This window comes from Meles meles, chromosome 20 (genome assembly GCF_922984935.1).
Source record: "Meles meles chromosome 20, mMelMel3.1 paternal haplotype, whole genome shotgun sequence".
NCBI lineage: Eukaryota > Metazoa > Chordata > Mammalia > Carnivora > Mustelidae > Meles > Meles meles.
Genome location: NC_060085.1, coordinates 8337355 through 8356594, shown reverse-complemented (window position 1 = coordinate 8356594; position 19240 = coordinate 8337355). Strand labels below are relative to the sequence as shown.

At 56.2% G+C, this 19240-nt stretch overlaps 1 protein-coding gene across 3 annotated transcripts; it reads left to right on the top strand.

Annotated features, from left to right (window-relative positions):
- Nucleotides 1-1021: 1021 nt before the first annotated feature.
- On the top strand, nt 1022-19138 carry ELAVL3 (ELAV like RNA binding protein 3). Of its 3 annotated transcripts, none has more exons than XM_045992125.1 (7): nt 1022-1417; nt 8440-8656; nt 8986-9089; nt 12527-12680; nt 12803-13028; nt 13978-14016; nt 15485-19138. In XM_045992125.1, the coding sequence occupies exons 1-7, from the start codon at nt 1409-1411 to the stop codon at nt 15834-15836; spliced, it is 1101 nt and encodes a 366-aa protein (XP_045848081.1). In that variant the 5' UTR covers nt 1022-1408; the 3' UTR covers nt 15837-19138. The 3 variants fall into 3 exon arrangements, with proteins under 3 accessions (XP_045848081.1, XP_045848082.1, XP_045848080.1); XM_045992126.1 differs by having other exon boundaries at nt 8437-8656; nt 15506-19138; XM_045992124.1 differs by having other exon boundaries at nt 8437-8656.
- The last annotated feature ends 102 nt before the right edge of the window (nt 19139-19240 follow it).

Here is a 19240-nt window from a genome sequence, read left to right as displayed (position 1 = left end):
GTATCCCGCAGCGCCCTCGGCCAGACCGTCGGGCCGCTGTCTGTGGTGCTGAAGTCTCAGTCCAAAGCGACCCTGCCCTACCTAGTGAGAACACTTCCTCCCGCCTGATAGCCGTCCCAACGTAAATGTGCCCTTGAACCCGCGCACCGAAGGAGGCTGCGCCAACCGCTATTGCCTAAGAGAGGAGCCAGATTCCTCCTAGCTGAGAAGAAGCGTGACTCCACAGGGGGCCAATCCAGGACATTTATACAACAGATCCACCCACCAAAAATTTATGGGGTCTGAGAAGGCCCGGTGCTTTCCCGGAACCGCAGGCACCAGTGGGTTTGGTCTGGAATCCTAAGCCCCAAACTTCTTGACTCCCCCCTTGGATAAGTGCCAGGTGCCCTTGCACTGTGGGATGCCTTTCTAACGAATCTTTTGAACCTAGCCCACTCAAAAGCTGCAGGGTCCCTGTTCTCTCTGCAGGAAGGCAAGAGCTCCTGCCACCCACCCCCCCACCTTTCTCCACTGGTCTTGGGAGGCTACACCTACTGCCCCAAATCTGGGGACCTGGGCCTCTGCTCATAGAAATCTTGGTTTCTCATCCCTTTCTAGTCTTCTTGGTGGACAGCAACTCCGGAAGTTCGTCCAGTCGGGCCACCTATATTTCCTCTCTCTCTTCCCTCCAAGAGCTCAGGGTGTTGGACAGAGGAGGGGACCCGTCCCTGTCTTTTCGGCAGAAAGCCCACCCGAGAAGGGGAGGCAATGTAGGGAGCAGGGTCTACGGGGCAAAGGGGCCTGAATCTGGCAACCCGAGCCCCCAGGGCGTGCTTTCTGGGGGTGCGGAGTCCCAGCCAGCGCGCGCTCGCTTCCACCTGCCGCGCCGTCGGGCGCCGGGAGGAGGCGGGGCTCAGCTGTCGCAGCCAATAAGGGACGCCGGCTCTGGCAGCTGCTCCTATAAAGGGCTGGGGGCGGCGGCGGCGCGGCCCAGAGCGCGGAGCGCGCAGCGCGGGCTGGAGGGTGGGAGGGAGGGCGGGCGAGGGGAGAGGACTGAGCATCCAGGACCCGACAGGCCCGGCCGAGGGGCGGCGGCGAAAGGCAGAGCGCCGCGATCTCTGTCAGGAAGCGCAACCTCCCCGGGCCCCGCGGGGCCGCGCAGGGGACGTTCTCAATCCCGCGTCCGCTCCCTCTTTCCATCCCCTGCCGCCCGCAGGCCACCCCGGGGCCCGGCTATCCGCGCGCGCGTCCTCGGGCTCGGGCCCGTCCCCGGCCCTCGAGGGAGCCGCCGCCTTCATCTACACCTCTGCAGCGGCCGCGCCAGAGGCCGCCCGGGCAGGACCCCGGCGTGAGCATCGAGCGCCCCCCAAGGAGTGCACGACCCCCGGAGCCGCCCTCAACACGGACCGCGCCCGCTGGGCACACAAGAATGGTCACTGTAGGTATTCCCTTGTCGCTGAGATGGAACCTGGTTGGGAGGGGTTAGGCACAGGCTCCGCGGAGATGGCGGGCGGGGGGGGGGGGGGTAGGACCAGGCCTAGCTAGGCCCCGGTGGGGGGGTAGGACCGATCCTTGGGGCCTGAGAGTGGGCTGGGCCGCACCCAGAGGGCTGGGAGCGCATAGAGTCTGGCCTGAGAGGCCTTAGGGAGCCGAACTCTGATTCGGAGAGGCGTCCTAGGGCGCCCTGGCGGCGGGATTGCCCCCCTCCAGCAGGCCTGATGGGGGAGGGGCCGCAGCGGCGGAGGATGCCTTCTCCATCCAGGCCCGGACCCCGCAGGCCGCCCAGCCAAACACAGGGCCCCAGTCACTGGTGCTGGGCCAGGAAAAGGCGGCAAGCCGTCCCCGAGAACCCCGGGAAAGCGGGTAGCGTCGGATCGCGCGCCCCGGGCCCTGGCCGCGCCCGGGGAGCCGGGCGTCTCGTCCTCGAGTCTGTCGACCTTGCGGCAAGCGGGGAGGGGAGAGGAGGGGGCGCGCCCGGAGGCCCCGCGGGCCCGCCGCCGCTGCCGCCGCGTCCCTTTGTTTCTCGGAGCTTCTTAGCGGGCCGTAGCCTCGCGCGGGCGCCTCAGGCTTCGGGGAGGGGGAGGGGAGAGGAGGGCCTGCGGGGGGGTGGGGGCGGCTTCCTGACTCCTGGGCCCCCGCCTCACGGGGGATGGGGTAAGAAACTCAGGGATGTCTCCTAGCCCAGGTCCAGGCGCCCCACCCCGCCAGGGCCCTGGGCCTCGGGGTGACCTTGAGAGCGCCCGCCCGCCCGCGCCGCTTGCCCCACTCCCGATGCTTTCAGCAACCACCGAGCTGGTCAGCTCCCGAACCCGCGGCCACGCCCGGCCACGCCCTGTATAACCACGCCCCTGCCCCGCCCATCTGGACCCCGCCCCCTTGGGCCCCCAGGGCCCGGCCTCGCCCGAGCCCTCGGATTTCCACTCTGCAACCCGGGCGTATCCCGGGGGCGGGGCTGGCCAGTTCTAGCCCCACCCCGGCTCCACCCCCGCCCCCGCCGCGCGACTCCGCTCCCCGCGCCGCCGCGCGTCCTTTGTCTGGTCCCAGCGCCCAGGCCTCCTTCTTCCGTACTTACTGTCTTTCCGGTGTCTGTGTGTGTGTGTGTGTCTCTTTCTGCGCCTCTTGGAGTCTTGGCGAGCACAGTGGGTGGAGGGATGCTCAGCACTCCCTCCCTGCATGGGACCCTGGGACCCGCCCACCTGGCTCGGAGAAAGGAGGACCGGCAGGCCATGCTTCCCTGCTGTGTGACCTTAGGCAGGCACCCTCCTCTCTCTGAGCCTCAGGCGGCTAACCCAGTCGCAGGAACGTTGAGTGCAGCCTCCTGAGGACCCTCAGAACCCGCACAGTTGTCCGGTATCCATTCCTCTGATCTGTTCCTTCATTTGAAAGAGGGAAACTGATGCACAAAGGGGCGAGGGTGTGGTCAGAGGTCACAGAAGAGCCTTGAAGCCTTGGAAGGCCTGGTTACTCCCCTGGAGGGCACTTAGGCCAAAGTCCACCAGGGGGACAAGCTGGGAGGAAGTGAGGGGATAAATTAAGACAGTGAGGGACCTATATGGAGGAAGAAGGACCCAGAAGTGAGAAGCCTAATTAGCACCACGTGGTGGCCCAGCCTTAGCATGTATAGTCACTCAATGCCCTATTGTGGCCAGTATCCAGGCATCTATCACTGCTACTGGGACCAGGGGGTCACAGCCGGGGCCAAAGGGGTCAGTCACAGGATGGTCTACAGAACAAGTGACCTCAGATGTGTTCCCTGCAAAAACCATATGTCATATGTGTGTGCAATAGTGCAAAAGAGTTGAAGAAAGGGTAGCAGAGAAAGGGAGGGGGAGACAGACGGGTTCAGAGGGGACAGGAGGACAGAGAAATGGGGAAAAGAGGGAGAGAGAAAGAGAGAGAGAGAGAGCCAGAGGAAAAGCTGGAGAGACTGGGAGGAAAGGTTCCATTGCTCCCGGATCATCTCTGCCTCCCCATCTTGGATCTGCCCTCCTCCCCTCTGACTTCGCCCCTCCACTCCTGACCTGGGACAGCCCTCCAAGGTCCCTGTGATCCCCGAGTCATCCCAGGCCACACGTTTGCCATGGGCTGGGGCCAGGCGGGTGTGATCTCCACCAATCCGATCCCTATTAGCGGCTCAGCCGGCTGAGCTGCAGAGGAAACGCGACACTGATCCTTCTAAGCTCTGGCACAGATGGGAGGAAGATGGGGTGCTGGGGAGATTAGTCGGCTGGGCCTCAAGATCCCAATTACCTTTTAACCCCATCCAAGTTGAGGACATTTGGGGTGGCTCTGTACGCTCTGGGATAATCAGATCAGTAGTCAAACCTCATCACTACCTCCGCCACCGGTCGCTCCCAGGCAAATCACAAAACCCTCTGACCCTCAATTTCTCCATGAGAGAAATGGAGCAGATGACCTCCAGCTTTCAGTGTGGTTGTGGGAAGTCAGTGAAACCTTTGCACCTGCTCAGTGCCTGGCACACAGTAGGGGTCCCAAAGCTGCAACCTGCTGGGGTCCTGAAACAGCATTTTGTGTACTGCTAATTATTTGGGGGGTGGGGGGTCGCAGACGTCATCAACCAATCACAGAACTCTAGTTTGCCAAGCCCATATGGGAACTCAGAATCCATCTTCATGCATGGGGAACTTCGGGGCCATATCTTTAGTGGTGGGACAGAGGCCCAGAGAGGCAGTGTGAGCATCAGCGGATATATAGTGAGGAGCTTGAAGCCTGAAGCTGGCACGTGGTGGTACCCAGTAAATGTTTGTTGAGTTGAATGGGTAGACTTAGCCAACAGAGTGGGTTTACATGTCATGATGCCTGGGCCAGGTGTAGAGTACGGGCTCAGTTTCACTTTGTTATTTTTTTTACTATTATTGGCCTTTTTGGCCACTAGTAAAGTGGGCTCTGATGTCCAAGCTCCTGATTTGAATTCTTGATCCACCATCAGCATGCCGCCCAGCCTTGCGTAAATTCATCGAGATTCGGTTTCCTCTTCTGGTAAATGAAGGAAAGAGCCCCATAATGTTCGATGTTGGAAGAATTGCCAAGAAATTGTCACAGAAAGGATTTTGTCTGGCACATAGCAGGGCCTCAATGCGTAGCCATCAGTAGAATATGAACCTTACGAAACTGAATGCGGATCTGTAGCATGCATTCCCATTTTATGGCAAGTGCCTGTGGCAGACATTGCTAATCAACCCCCAGGGTGTGTTCTGCTCAGTCTGGATGTGGTTTCAGAATAACTAACTCCCCCAGGAGCCCCCGGACAGCCACTCTCAGCCAACTGGAGACGTAGGGGAGTTGACCCTCTGTGCCATCCTTTTAATAAGAGTAAATGGAAAGGCAGCAGAGGCTCGAAGAAGAGCTAAGATCATCCCTGAGGGCACATACCTGTAAGGTACAAGAGCTGCCCTCATGCTTTGGTCTCTGTCATTAAAAACAGCTTTGGAGTCCAACATAGCCAAGTTTGAGATCGAATTCGCCATTGATAACACTCAGCGTCTCCGGGCTCGGTTGCCTCAGTTATAAAATGGAGACGGTTGCTGTCTCTAAAGATGACTGGGAGAAATACGCGATATGATGCCTGGGTGCACTTCGCCACGCGTGGTGCCTGGCCCACAGATGTCAATGGGGCAGAACCAGTATTAATAGCCGGGATTACGAAACCGGGATGGCAGACACGACAAGCTGCTTCCTGTGATTGTCCCCATGGCAGACCTGATCCCAGAATACTTTCCAGCTGCACCCACGTGTGGTTTTAGATCCTTCCCTGGGGTCACTGTGCCAATAACTTGGAGTTTGCGGCAAAGTGGAGCAGAGCTCCAGGAGCATTATGAAGCCTACCCGAGGACACGGAGCTGAGAAAGGTTAGGGCTAGCACTATTCTTCCGTTGGCAGTGGAAGCTGAAAATGCAGACACTAGATCAGAAACGCTCCTGTGCAAATCCCCGTTTCGCCATTTATAAGTTGCGTGACCTTTAGTAATTTTTAAAACATTGTTGAACTTCACTTTCCCCCTCTGGTGTCTTAGTCAGCTTAGGCTGCTCTAACAAAATGCCATAAACTGGGGAGCTTAAACAACAGACATTTATTTCTCATAAATCTTCTTCTGGAGGCTGGGAAGTCCAAGATCAAGGTACCACCTGAGTTGCTTCCTAGTAAGGATTTGCTCCCTGCTTTGCAGATGGACCTCTTCTTGCTATGTCCTCACCTGGTGGAAAGAGACCATTTCTATCCTGTCCCCCCTCTTTTTTTTTTTAAGATTCTATTTATTTAACAGAGAGAGAGACAATGAGAGAGGGAACACAAATAGGGGGAGTGGGAGAGGGAGAAGCAGGCTTCCCGCCGAGCAGGGAGCCCCGTGCAGGGCTCCATCCCAGGACCCCAGGATCATGACCTGAGCCGAAGGCAGATGCTTAACTGATTGAGCCACCCAGGCACCCCGACCTTGCCCCTTTTTATAAGGACATGAATCCCATTCATGGGGGCTCCACCCTCATGACCTAATTACCTCCCAGAGGTTCCACATCCAAATACCATCACATTGGGGATTAAGTTTTCAACATATGAATTTGAGGGGACACAGCCATCCAGTTCACAGCATCTGGTAGGCAAGGGAAATTAAGCTCTCTTTTCAGGGTGGTTGTGAATAAGAAAACAAACAAACAAACAAAAAACATTGCCTATAGAGGGCTTTGCACTGTGCCTGGCACACAGGACACCCAATATTTGGGAACAAGTATGGTATTATGTTTTGGCTCAGGGATGGCTGAGATAAAATGTACCTGCTGACTTCCTAATTCTGTAGCCTCAAAGACATTGCTAATCAATCACAGTGATCTCTCCTGCTGAAACTGAATATGGCTTCTAATCCTTCCTAAGTCATCCCTTTTGGAAAACCCTACCAATCAGTTTGATTTTTCAAGTAATGGCACCCATCTGCCAACCATGCCTTCGGAGAATACCTAAGGAAACGCTGGCTGCTTTACCTTCCTACATCCGTGACAGATAATCCCAGCACTGTTTCCTGCTGAGCCCAGATGTGGCTTTAAAATTCTTCTCTGTGTGGTCCTTATATGTAAAATACATGAAGAATTTATTTGATAATTGCTAAAGAAGTAGATCTTAAAGGTTCTCATCACAGGAAAAAAATTATAACTATGTCTGGTGATGGATGCTGACTAGACTTACCGTGGAGATAATTTTGCAATACATACAAATATTGAGTCATTATGTTACACACCTGAAACTAATGTAATATTATATGTCAATTATTAAGATATAGATGCAGGGGGAAAAAAGGTTAAATAAAATCCAACATCTATTCTTTTTTTTTTTTAAGATTTTATTTATTTATTTGACAGACAGAGATCACAAGTAGGCAGAGAGGCAGGCAGAGAGAGAGAGGGGAAGCAGGCTCCCCGCTCAGCAGAGAGCCCGATGCGGGGCTCGATCCCAGGACCCTGAGACCATGACCCGAGCCGAAGGCAAAGGCTCAACCCACTGAACCACCCAGGTGCCCCCCAACATCCATTCTTTTTAAAAAAATCATCTTAGGAAAATAAGAATAAAACTAAACATTCATAAGTGAAAACCCACAGCAAAAATCAAATTTATCTGTGAAATGTTTAAAGCATTTCATTTAACATCATGAATAAAAAAGCCACTATCACACTGTAGCCCCTGCAATAAGACAAGAAAAATAAATAACAGGTGTAGATTGGAGATTAAAAAAATAAAGCTGTCATTATTTGCTGGTGTTATTATGTTGTATATTTAAATAGCTCAGAGGCACCTACCTGGCTCAGTCAGAGCACACAACTCTTGATCTCAGGGCTGTGAGTTGAGCCCCACATTTGATGTAGAGATTACTTAAAAATATGTTTTTAAAAGACTTTAATTTTTATTTTTTTAAAAGATTTTATTCATTTTTTGGAGAGAGAGAAAGAACACGAGCAGAAGGAAAGGGAGAAGCAGACTCTCCACTGAGCAGGGAGCCCCATGTGGGACTCAATCCCAGAACCCTGGGATCATGATCCAAGTCCAAGGCAGAGGCTTAACAGACTGAGCTGTTAAATAAATAGAAATAAGGTGCCCTTATTTTTTATTTGAGAGAGAAATAGAGTAAGTGAGTATGAGCAGGGGGGAGAGGCAGAGGGAGAAGCACACTCCTCGCTGAGCAGGGAGTCGGATGCAAGGCTTGATCCCAGGACCCCAGGATCATGACCTGAACCAAAGGCAGATACTTAACAAACTGAGCCATCCAGGTGTCCCTTAAAAATAAAGTCTTTAAAAAAAAATCATAATAATTGGGGCTCCTGGGTGGCTCAGTCGGTTGGGCATCCAACTCTTGATTTCAGCTCAGGTCACGATCTCAGGGTTGTGGAATTGAGCCCCACATCAGGCTCCGTGCTGGGTGGGAGGGAGTCTGCTTGAGATTCTCTCTCTTCCTCTCCCTCTCCCCCTACTCACTCTCTCTCTCTCAAATAAATACATTTAAAAAATAATAATACAAAACAGCTCAGTGGAAAAACTGGGGGAGCGGGATAAATGTCTAGGGGGATAATTATGCATGAAACAAAAGAAATATTAACACATTTGGGATAGGAATTCCCTTTGGTGGGAGGTGGGCAGGACATCATCAGGGAGGTATTATATTTCTTATTCTGAAGACAAGAGTGTTCATCTTCTTCTAGAAATGCGCAGACTGATTTTAGACAAACAGGCAAACCCAGCAAGCATAGCAAGTAAACAGAGAAAGTAAAATCACATGCAAGGTGCATGCCTGATGGGGATGCTGGAGGAGTGGAAGGGATTATTAGAATAATACTTCTCCTCTCTCCATGTTTAAGCCCATGTCAGACTTGACTGATCCATCACCACTGAGCCCCTCTCACTCCCACTGATGCCTGTGTGGGGACTGGGCCGTGAGCGGGTGTGGCCTGTTGTCTCCAGCAGATACTCGGGGCCATGGAGTCTCAGGTGGCGGGGGGCCCGGCCGGCCCGGCCCTGCCCAACGGGCCACTCCTTGGTACAAACGGAGCCACTGATGACAGCAAGACCAACCTCATCGTCAACTACCTGCCCCAGAACATGACCCAGGACGAGTTCAAGAGTCTCTTTGGCAGCATTGGTGACATCGAATCCTGCAAGTTGGTTCGGGATAAGATCACAGGTGTGGCTGCTGGCAGGTGGGGAGGGAGGGGGCAGACGTGATAGTCTCAGAAGTACAGGTGTGGAGGGGGCAGGTGGCACCCTGGGGAATCTGAGGTGTGATGGGGAGACAGGTGTGACCCCTGGCAGGGTGTCTCAGGGGTGATGGGGGCAGGCAGGACTCTGGGGGATCGGAAGTGGTGTCCTGGGGACAAGGTAGTACTCTCAGGGAACAGTGAGGTAGGGATCCTGTGTCTCATAACCTTGAGTGATGGCAGTCAGCCTCTCAGGACTGGGTCTGGGAGGACCCTGGTACGTCTGGGGAGGTCATCATTCTGGTCCTGCCCACAGGGCAGAGCCTCGGTTACGGGTTTGTGAACTACTCTGATCCCAACGATGCAGACAAAGCCATCAGCACCCTCAACGGCCTCAAACTGCAGACGAAGACCATCAAGGTTAGTGCCCTCGTTTCCCTCTGCTGCCCATCCCCCATGACTGCCCGTCTGTGACTGTCCCCAATCCCCCGTATTCCTGCCCTCTCCGACTGCCCCCTTCACTGCCACTGAACCCCTACACCCTCACCACACACCCTTTTCCTCACTGCCACCCACCCTTCTCCATGGCTCATCCCCTGAGTGGTTGAAACTCTCCTCCAAGCATTCCTAGCTGGACATCGGGGGCCCGGTGGCTCTGCCTCTCTGAAACTCAGTTTCCTTATTTGTCAGAATACCAGCCGCACGTTCTCTGGTGGCTCAGGGAGGTAGCCATACCATTGGCAGTAGCAGAGTGACCAGGGTGGGATGGGCAGTCCCCCTCGCCTTTGTCATGGAAATGGAGGAGGGGTGGGGGCCCATCTGCCATCTGGAGCCTAATTAGGGTCTGGGAGGGCGGGATTAGGGGCGAGCCCCTCCCCCACCTTTGTGCAACGCCCCTCCCCCCCATGACCTCCCCTCTCAGCAGCTGCAGCTGGGACTCTGCTAGCCCAGATTCCCTGGGGGGGGAATCGCCATGGAAACCCCCCTCTCTAGGTTCGCCTGGGGGTGTCTGGACTCCGCCCCACAAATCTGCTCTGGAACCTTGGGGGAGGCTGAGCTGGGGGTGCCCATCTGGCCCCGGGTTCTCTCTGGGAACAGAGGTGCAGGAATCTCTCCCTCTCCCCATTGTGCGTTGTGGGGGAGGATGAGGTCATGACCTGATGGGTCGCTCCATGGCCAACTAGACTCAGAAGCCCTGGGGCATAAGAGCGACAAATCCAGAGGGCCACTGTATGCACACGATGCCATGAGTGAACGTGTGTGCGCGCGCGATACGCTGGGCTGTGAGCCATTGTGTTTGTGGGACACCGTGACTGTGTGTCTGTCGACACGTGAGTCCGGCTATTACAGACTTTGGCTGTGTCACTATGTGTCTGTGGGACATGGTGTTTATTGCTCGGGTGCTTTGTGACATGCTGCGACTCTGGCTGTGACCTGGTGGGGCTGTGTGGGTGTGTCTGGCTGTGCCCCACATGGGATGTGGGTTTGTGCGGTGATGACCGGTGTAGTTCTGTGACTCTTAACTGTACGTATCCAAGACCCCCAGAGCCTCTGGGAATGTCTTTGCAGCCTGAGTCCCCCTTCTGCTGGTCTAGGCACTGGGGCCGTGCAGAGTGCGGGGTGGCCTTGTGTGCGCGCGCGCGTGTGTGTGTGCGCGCGTGTGTGTGTGTCTGCCTGGGCGGCACGGTTGTATGGTCAGTCCCAACCGGGTGTTCTGGTAGATTCTGCCTTTGTCCTGTCCTGGTGAGGGGATGTGGCTGAGCCCACACCCAGATGAGGCACATGGGTCAGCCTCCATCATGGGGGAGGATGGGAAATACCCCAGAAGTCCTACTTAGTGCCTCAAATGAGCTCTGATTACCCCAAACACCCACCCAGGAGCTCAGGCCTATCTTCCCCTCACCCCTAAGTCTGATTCATCAACAAGGTTCACGCCTTAAAACTCACAGCCCCGTGGGCCAGAGTGGAAACCATCGAGTGCGTGGCTGTGATTTTGAATGAATATTACCGTTGTCCCAGATGCCCATCTTTCTCACCCACATCCTATCCACCATCGGGAAGAAGAGCAGCTGCTGGATTTCTGTTTGTTTCCTGGAGGACCGCAGGTGCTCACAATTGCGTTAATTAGAACCCCTCTACCTCCAGTCTAGGAGTGCCTTCACCTTGACCCCCGCCCCCGGCCCGATGTTCGCCTTTTGTTAGTTTTTTAATTAGTCATTTCTAATGAAGTTCTATGCCCTCCCAGCTCACCACGCCAAACAAAAAGCCTGGCCCTTGACAATGACCCTTATCTACCCAGAGGTTAATTTAGAAGGCTACAGAAGATAGACAGTGGCAGAAATAAGTGGAAAGAGAAGCTCATGCCCCGCAGGGCCCCCCGCCAGCTCGAGGTCAACCTGTTAGCATCTGGGGCGGCCCCCCAGACTGTGTTTCCAGGACACGGATAAGCACACAATGAGAGGGGGTCACATCTCACACCACAGGCTGCTCTATAAATGGACTTTTCTTTCCCCCCGTTTACAATACTCACCACTGTTTCTGGGAAATAAATATACATGTCCACCATTTTTTAAAACAGCTGCAGAGAGTTTCATTGTTGGGCTGGACCGTAATTAATGACACGAATCGAATGATCATACTAAAATGTGTCTAATTCACCACTGAGAGAAGTGCTTAGAGAGAGTGACAGGGGCGGGTAGGAGCGCAGGACCAAATTCAGATGGGAGAGTACAGGGAGGACACTTCAGCCGAGACTGGAAGAAGAAAGGAGAGGAAGAGTGTTCCAGGCCAAAGGGAACAGCCAGAGCAAAGGCCCTGAGACAGAAGTGTGCCTGGTGTGTTTGGGGAACACGGAGGAGACTGGTGTGGCTGAAACAGAGAAAGTCTGGGCAGAGATGAGAGTGAGGGGGTGGGCTGATGGGCAGGTTTCAGGGCCTTGTGGGCTGTGAGAAGGACTTTTACTTTGGGGAAGGTGGGAGCCACAGAAGGTTCTGACCAAAGGAAGGATGTGCCCTGACTCAGTTGCTCACAGGCGCCCTCTGGCAGCTGTGGTGGAAAGAGACGGGAGGTTCGAATGGGAGTGGGGACCAGGGTAGAGGCTGCTGTACTGGCCTCCGTGAGCCATGGTGGGTGGTGGGCCAGGACGCAGCAGTGGAAGTGGGGGGGGGAGTGTGGATTCTGGTAATGAGGAATTGGATTGGATGTGGGTGTGAAAGACGGGCATCAGGGACATGGAGGCTGGGGACCCGAGCACCCAGGAGGATAAAGCTACCACTACTGAACTGGGGCATTCTTGGGGACAGTTGGGAGCTGGATGCAGCCTCACTGAGTGGAATCCCCTGCGAGACCTCAGGGGGTGCCCAGAGGCAGGTGTCACAGAGGTATGCAGCTTGGGGATCAGGCCCACACTGGGGACAGACATTTGGGAGTCATCAGCATTGAGCTGGCGGCTAAAGACCTGAGTGACCCCAAGGGCCCCAGGATGGCCAGAAAGAAAAGGGCCAGAGTCCCGGGCTCACTTTCCAAAGGAGCGGAAAATGTCTCACACCAACAAAGAATGTATGGTGTGAGAGCAGGAGCTGGGGACTCAAGGTCCTCAGAGAGACATGTGCCACCTCGGGATGTAGTTACAGGTTTCTCTTCCCCTTTATGGAGGCCAGGCCACATTATCAACCATGGCCACGGCCACGGCCCCTCCCTCAAGCCCTCAGCATCGCCCATGGAGATGACTTGAGGGAAATTTATTGCATGAACAGGTGAGGCACTTCTGCTGCTCGCTGGTGGCCAAGACATGGCCTCAGTCTCCTCATCTGTGAAATGGATCTTCCCTCACCTCTGTCCACCTGCCCTCCCTGCAGGTGTCCTATGCCAGACCCAGTTCTGCCTCCATCCGTGATGCTAACCTGTATGTCAGTGGACTCCCCAAGACCATGAGCCAGAAGGAAATGGAGCAACTCTTCTCCCAGTATGGCCGCATCATCACTTCCCGCATCCTGGTGGACCAGGTCACAGGTTAGGCTGCTGGGGACGATGCACTTGGCAGGGCACTGGGCAAAGCACGAAGGTGGGACCAAAGAGGGAAAGGGGGTCACAGCAGGGGGCAGGGTCCTCAGGACGCCCTCACTCCCTGACAGGCGTCTCTCGGGGTGTGGGATTCATCCGCTTTGACAAGAGGATCGAGGCTGAGGAGGCCATCAAAGGACTGAATGGGCAGAAGCCGCTCGGTGCGGCGGAGCCCATCACGGTCAAGTTCGCCAACAACCCAAGTCAGAAGACCGGCCAGGCCCTGCTCACTCACCTCTACCAGTCATCAGCCCGGCGCTATGCAGGTCCCCTGCACCATCAGACGCAGCGCTTCCGGTAAGGCCCCAGGCACCCTGGACCCCCGCAGGCTGGAGAGGGATGGTCCAAGCCTTGCAGCCACCCTCCCTGAACCCCATTCCTGCAGGGCAGAGGGACCCTGGGAAGGTGTCCACACGCTGGGGCCGCTGAGGGCAGCAAAGGGGGAATGTGTGAGTATGTCAGATGCTGAGGCCAAGCCCTTGTACACAGCAGGCACTCAATGTATGCAGGGCACTATGAGTGGCATTATCGGTATTAAGAGTTTTATTTTTTGTAAAGATTTCTTAGAGAGAGAGAGAGGGAGAGAGTGCAAGCAGGGGGAGGGCGAGGGGCAGAGGGAGAGGGAGAAGCCGACTCCCAGCTCAGCAGAGAGCTCAAAGGGGGTGAATTGGGGGAAGTCAATCTCAGGACCCCAGGATCACGACCTGAGCCAGAGGCAGATGCTTACCCAACTGAGCCACCCAGGCACCCCAAATTTTTAGAGTCAACAAAAAACCACTTTAGAGTCACCTGATCGGGGTCCCCCTCTCTCAGGGCTGGAGGTTCCATGCTGTGTGCTCGTGGGAGAGGAGCTTGTCTTGCCTGTATTTTACAAACAGGGACCCTGAAGCACCATGATGTGTAGTCACTTGCCAGGCACTACCCCAAAGAGACCTGAACCTCCTCTTCTGGGGACCTGAGCCCCGCAGGCTGGGGGCAGGCGAGTGGGACTGGGCAGGCTGGGGTGGGGAGGACAGGACACGGGCGCAGGCCAGGCAGAGGCAGGGCGGGCGAGAGGCAGTGCCCGAGTGACCACGGTTCCGTGCCAGGCGGTGTCCAGCTGGGCGGGGAGCAGGCGGGTGGGGGCAGGGCCGGGCTGCAGGCCTGCTGGGTGGGGGCGGGGAGGGCAGTCAGGCCAGGGCCGGCCAGAGTCACAGCTGGGGGTGTGGCCAGAGGCCACGGGTGACCACCCTTTTTGCTTCCACAGGCTGGATAACTTGCTCAACATGGCCTACGGAGTCAAGAGGTAACAGTGCCCCCGCCCTGCTGCCCCCAGCTCCCCACTGTCCTTCCTCGGACCCTCCCCCACCTCCCCACCGGGACTGCCAGCTTAGCTGTGTCTGCCCCCTGTCTGGGGTCAGGGAGTCGCGTGTCCGTTAGGAGAGTTAGGGGCTAGGAAGCCTTGTAAATGCCTAGAAAGACCTACTATGGAATTCGGACCCAGGAGGGCCTGTCCAGGGCACTCTCCAGCCCATGGAAGGGGTCATGGCCATGGGCCCGGTCACAGCCATGCCCCCCTGGTTCCCACGCTGTCCGAGTCCCATCTGCCACTGTTGGTTGTCTTTGGTCTGAGGGTCACAGAACACCCCATTTCACCCCCGAGTCTGGGCTGGACCTTGTGGCCCGCATGACGTTGTCCACATTCCTGCCCCATGAGGGTCCCCGCGTTTACTGCATGGGGAGCTGTTGAGCACACACTGAGTGCCGGGCGCTGGGCTTGGGGCTGGGGACCCCACGTGGCCCAGCCAGACTTGGTCTCCCATGGAGACAACGTGGCATTGAGCACAGCACTTGGCACGTAGTGGGCGCTCAATAAAAGGCAGCGGCTCCTGTGATTATTGTTACCGTTATTCATTATCTCCGCCTAGTGGGGCCGGAGACTGAGGAACAGCGAACAGGGCTGTGAAGGGGGCAGGAGAGGGGGTGACGGGGACCCTGCCGAGACCGTGGACGTGACCAGGGTGCCAGCCAGCAAGCTGTTGGTCCCCACGGGGGCCCCCTCTGAGCTGAGCGAGGCCCGGGACGGTAGGGAGGCTGTGAGGAACGAGGGTGGAGCCAGTCCTGTCTGTTCATTGACTCGGGCCCTCTGACAGTCAGTCAACAAACCCACCCCGGTGCTGCCGCGCTGGGAGCCATTCCGGCCGGAGCAAAACCTTGCAGAGAAAGGGGAGTGGATCCTAAATATACAATTTGAGCAGGAAAAGGCTGGCAAGAGGCAGAGGAAGGCAGCGGACCGCTTTATGAGTCCGAGACCGGTCCCGGAAGGGGGGCGCTCCACCAGCCACTCTCTCCGCCTGGGATGAGCGCTACCCTTGGTGGGGGGCCTCTAGCCGGGGAGGGGTGGCAGGGTGCGGTCCATGGCGGGGGGACATGTGCCTAGCGAAGGGGAGTTCATCAGGAGTGGGGAAGGGGCCAGGGTCCACAGGGTCAGGGACCCAGTAGGGTCAGAGGTTAGAGGGTCCGGATGTAGCTGGAGGCTCCTGGCAGGACTGTGGGTGAGGGCCTGACATTCAGGGCAGGTCAGAGTTCAGGCCACAGTTGCAGGTCAGGATGGAGGTTCAGGTGGGGTCAGGGGGTAAAGGTCACGAGGCCACGGCAGGATCAGGACCACTCAGGGATCACGGCACAGCCGGAGGTCACGACGGCGTCAGGGGTCCCAGGGGCTCAGGGGTGTGCCGGGGGTCAGGGCAGAGCCCGCGTGACCCCCAAAGTAGTCCCCTGTCGCTCATCGCCAGGTTCTCGCCCATCGCCATCGACGGCATGAGTGGCCTCGCGGGCGTGGGCCTGTCGGGGGGTGCAGCAGGCGCCGGCTGGTGTATCTTCGTGTACAACCTGTCGCCGGAGGCGGACGAGAGCGTGCTGTGGCAGCTGTTCGGGCCCTTTGGGGCGGTCACCAACGTGAAGGTCATCCGCGACTTCACCACCAACAAGTGCAAGGGCTTTGGCTTCGTCACGATGACCAACTACGACGAAGCGGCCATGGCCATCGCCAGCCTCAACGGCTACCGCCTGGGCGAGCGCGTGCTGCAGGTGTCCTTCAAGACCAGCAAACAGCACAAGGCCTGAGCCATGGCCGCCCGCCCTCCCCACCCTCCCCGGGCAGCAGAGAGAGAGAGAGAGAGAGAGAGAGAGAGAGGGGCCCCGAGAGAGACAGCGCAGGCAGACCACCGACGGCACGAGGGCCCCGCGTCCCTGCGGAAGCCACAGGGTGAGCACTCGGGGTGGGGGGGGAGAGTCTGCAGGGAATGGGGGGGGTGCCTGGGGGTCCCCCACCTCATTCTCCTGCCCCCACCCCAGGCTGGGCTGTTCACTCTCTCGTCTTGGTTTTGTTCATGGCGATGGTTTTTGTTTCTTTTTTCGGCTAAAAAGAAAGCAGAGCTGTGCCCCCGCCCCACCTTCAACCACCCTCCACGGGATGGCTTTGCAGGGGTGCTGGGGGTGCGCTCCCAGACCCCCCTGCCCAGGCCTCCCCGACACCTAGATGAGCCTGAGGGGAGGGGGGACAGGTTTAAAAATCCCCAAAAAAGCGAAACGGAGGAGGGGTGTGGGCATCCCTGGCCCAGAGCCCCTGGATGGAGTATGAGGCGCAGGGGGAGGGGCTGGAAACAGAAACAAAATGAAAAAAAAAGGGGGGGTGGGAGGGGAAGAAAAACTCTATTTTTGTAAAAAGGGAAAAAAGACCTCGTGGAGAATTTTTACTGGGGATTCTTGAACTTGAAAAAAAAACACAAAAAGACAAAAAAAAAAAAGAAAATATTTTGGCAGGTTATGTTTACCAACTGGGGCAGGGGTAGGGAGCAGGGCTTGGGGGCTGGGGGTCCATGGGGCCACACAGAGAAAACAGCCACACAAAGACACGTGGGGGCATGCACGCGCGCACGCACACGCACACCCCACAGGGACACACAGAAGCACTGACAGACCCAGAGACACGCCCCGGACACCTTCAGGAGCTCGTTGGCTAGACCCAGACAAGCAGACACACACGTAGATAATCACAGGAGACCGAAGCAGGGGGGCTCCGCAAACGTAGCCACGGTCAAAAACACTGTCATGGGCAAATGCGGCCACAGGTGGGTGCAGAAGGCGAACGTTTCCACGTGGACATGTGAGAGCAGAGACAGATACGCGTGGACACACAAACCTAGACGCCCCGTCATGAAGATACAGATACAACACCCAGGAGACACCGACACGCCCATAGCATCCCTCAGGCCCAGGCAAGAGGTCGTGGCCCAGAGCCTGGCCCAGTCCACTTCCTCCAGCTAGGTCGCCTGGGTTTCCTCTGGATGCGTGGCCCCGCGCAGCCCGGCCCCAGGTTCTCTTGAGAGCTCTCTCCTGGCTCATAGTGGTCCCTGCCGCCCACGAACACAGGCGTGCACTCACGACATCCATGCGTCCAAACACACGATACCTCGTTTCACTTTTGGCGTCATGGTGGGCTGGAGGCAGCCCCCCCCAAACACTTGAGGCCAAAGGACCCCCTGTCCCCGGGGCTGAACCTCCCTGGGCCGAGGCCCTGGCCCAGAGGCTGAGGGGGGAGGCTGCGCCCTGAGCCTTCCCCCTCCCCAAGGCCTCCCCAGCAGGAAGTACCCACTGTTCCCTCCAGGCCCCCACCTCCACCCTGGGGTGGCCGGGCCCAGGGGCCCAGCCCCGAATTCCCTTCCCCCGCCCCCACCACTTGTCACCCCCTTTCAGTTTGTTGGGTTTTTCCGTCTTTCCAAACTCCTGAGGGCCGGGGATGCAGCGCCCATCCCAAGCCCCAGCCCCGGCTTCTGTCTGGAAAGTCCAGACACTTTCCATTCCCCTAGTTTTCATTCTTTATTAAAAAAAGAAAAAAAGAAAAAAAAAAAGAAAAGAAAAAATTCCAACAGAAGCCGAAGGCCGGAGCCCCTGGGAGCCCTTGCAGCCCCCCACCCCCCGCAGCGGGCCCAGTCGGAACTGAGAATTGCAAACCCCGAGTTCAGTCGCCCTTTCTCCGGTGTCCCTGCGTTTGGTGTCTGGCCATGGCCCCATCTGACTGCCCAGCTCTCTCTCCCCGACCCCTCCCGGTGTTTGTTAGTAAACGTCTGTGGAGCTTCTGCTGCAAGGAACAAAAAGAAAAAAAAAAATCAAAAAAGCGACAAAAAAAAACACAAACAGAAGAGGAAAAAAGCGACAAAAAAAGGAAGAAAAAAACATACAGAAGAGATTTAAAAAAAAAAAAGGAAAAAAAAAAAGACATAAACTGGCACCAGTTAACTTTCTTGTACTTTTTTGCCGAATTTAGCTTCTTGTAGTTTTAACTTATTGCTATGTTAACTATTTATTCTCCTTGTTGCCCTGTAAGGACATTTGTGTATATTTCTGTTCCTTCATCCAGTTTGCAAGTTTAAAGGAACCACGATGTTCTCTTTGTTTCTTTAAGTTTTGCTGAGACGTGGTTATGCCTAATTTATTTATAAAAGGGGAAGTGGAATCATTAAAGTAATAATAATTATTAATAACAGTAATGGTAGCCGAGCGGCGCCCGGGGGGCCGTGTGCTCTGTGGGGCGGTCCCCGCGGCCAGCGTCGTCCGGGGTCTTAATGGGATTATTTTTGCTCGTCTTGAGAATTTTTTCAGTCCTATTTAGCTGGTGAAAACCCTAGCTTGTTCTTGATACACGAACCTATTTATTCTTGTGGTTTTTAAGTCCTTCCCGACCTCCCAGCTCCCCTCCAGCAGGGCACGCACCCCCCAGCGGGTCCACCCCTCTCCCTCTGCTGTTTCTTGGGGCTCTCTCCCCTCCGCCCTCCGAGCGCAGGGACACGTGTGCACACGTGGGCAGCGTGCAGGAGGCGTCTGTGAGCAATAAGGGCTGGGTTTGTCCCCTTCCCTGGGGCAGCCGGGCTCTGCAGAGGGGGCATCTCCCCACACACACACACCCCCCCCCCACTGAGGCCTCGGCCCCTGACACCCCCGAGTCTGGGAGGGGACTTCTTTTTCTAAAACACAGAACTCAACCCAGCCAGGCCCCCTCCCCAGAGGCCAGCCCCTCACCCCAGGGGCTGGGGGGGGTGTGCCTGGGGTCTTCCACATCCCTGGGGGTCAGGGGCAGGGCCCGTGGGATGGGGGCTCAGCCCCTCCAGCCCTCCCTTCATCTTGTTATTTATTCAGAAGGTTTCAAATCACGACAGAGTCCATGTTGGAGGTGATAAAGAACTGTAAAAAAAAAAAAAAAAAGAAAAAAAAAATCACAAAAACCCAAAACCCAACAAGAACACTTTGCGTTGCGTTTAGACTATTTATTACCGGGATTACAGGCCTGGCCGCGGTAACAGACTTTTACATGGAATTGTTTAATTATTTGTACTTTTCATGCCAGAAAATAAAAGTTCAGAATCTTACGGCCTCGGCTGTGTGTGCACTGGCAGGTGGGGAGCCCTGCGAGTGTGTCTTCGGCCGGAGCCGTGCCACCCCACCTAGGCTGCTGGGCCTGGCTGTCAACG

What these genes read in the sequence shown, in the direction of transcription:
- ELAVL3 (XM_045992124.1), top strand. An exon ending in TGCAGACGAAGACCATCAAG is followed by an intron (nt 9,090 to 12,526) that starts GTTAGTGCCCTC and finishes CCCTCCCTGCAG; the next exon opens with GTGTCCTATGCCAGACCCAG. An exon ending in CATCAGACGCAGCGCTTCCG is followed by an intron (nt 13,029 to 13,977) that starts GTAAGGCCCCAG and finishes TTGCTTCCACAG; the next exon opens with GCTGGATAACTTGCTCAACA.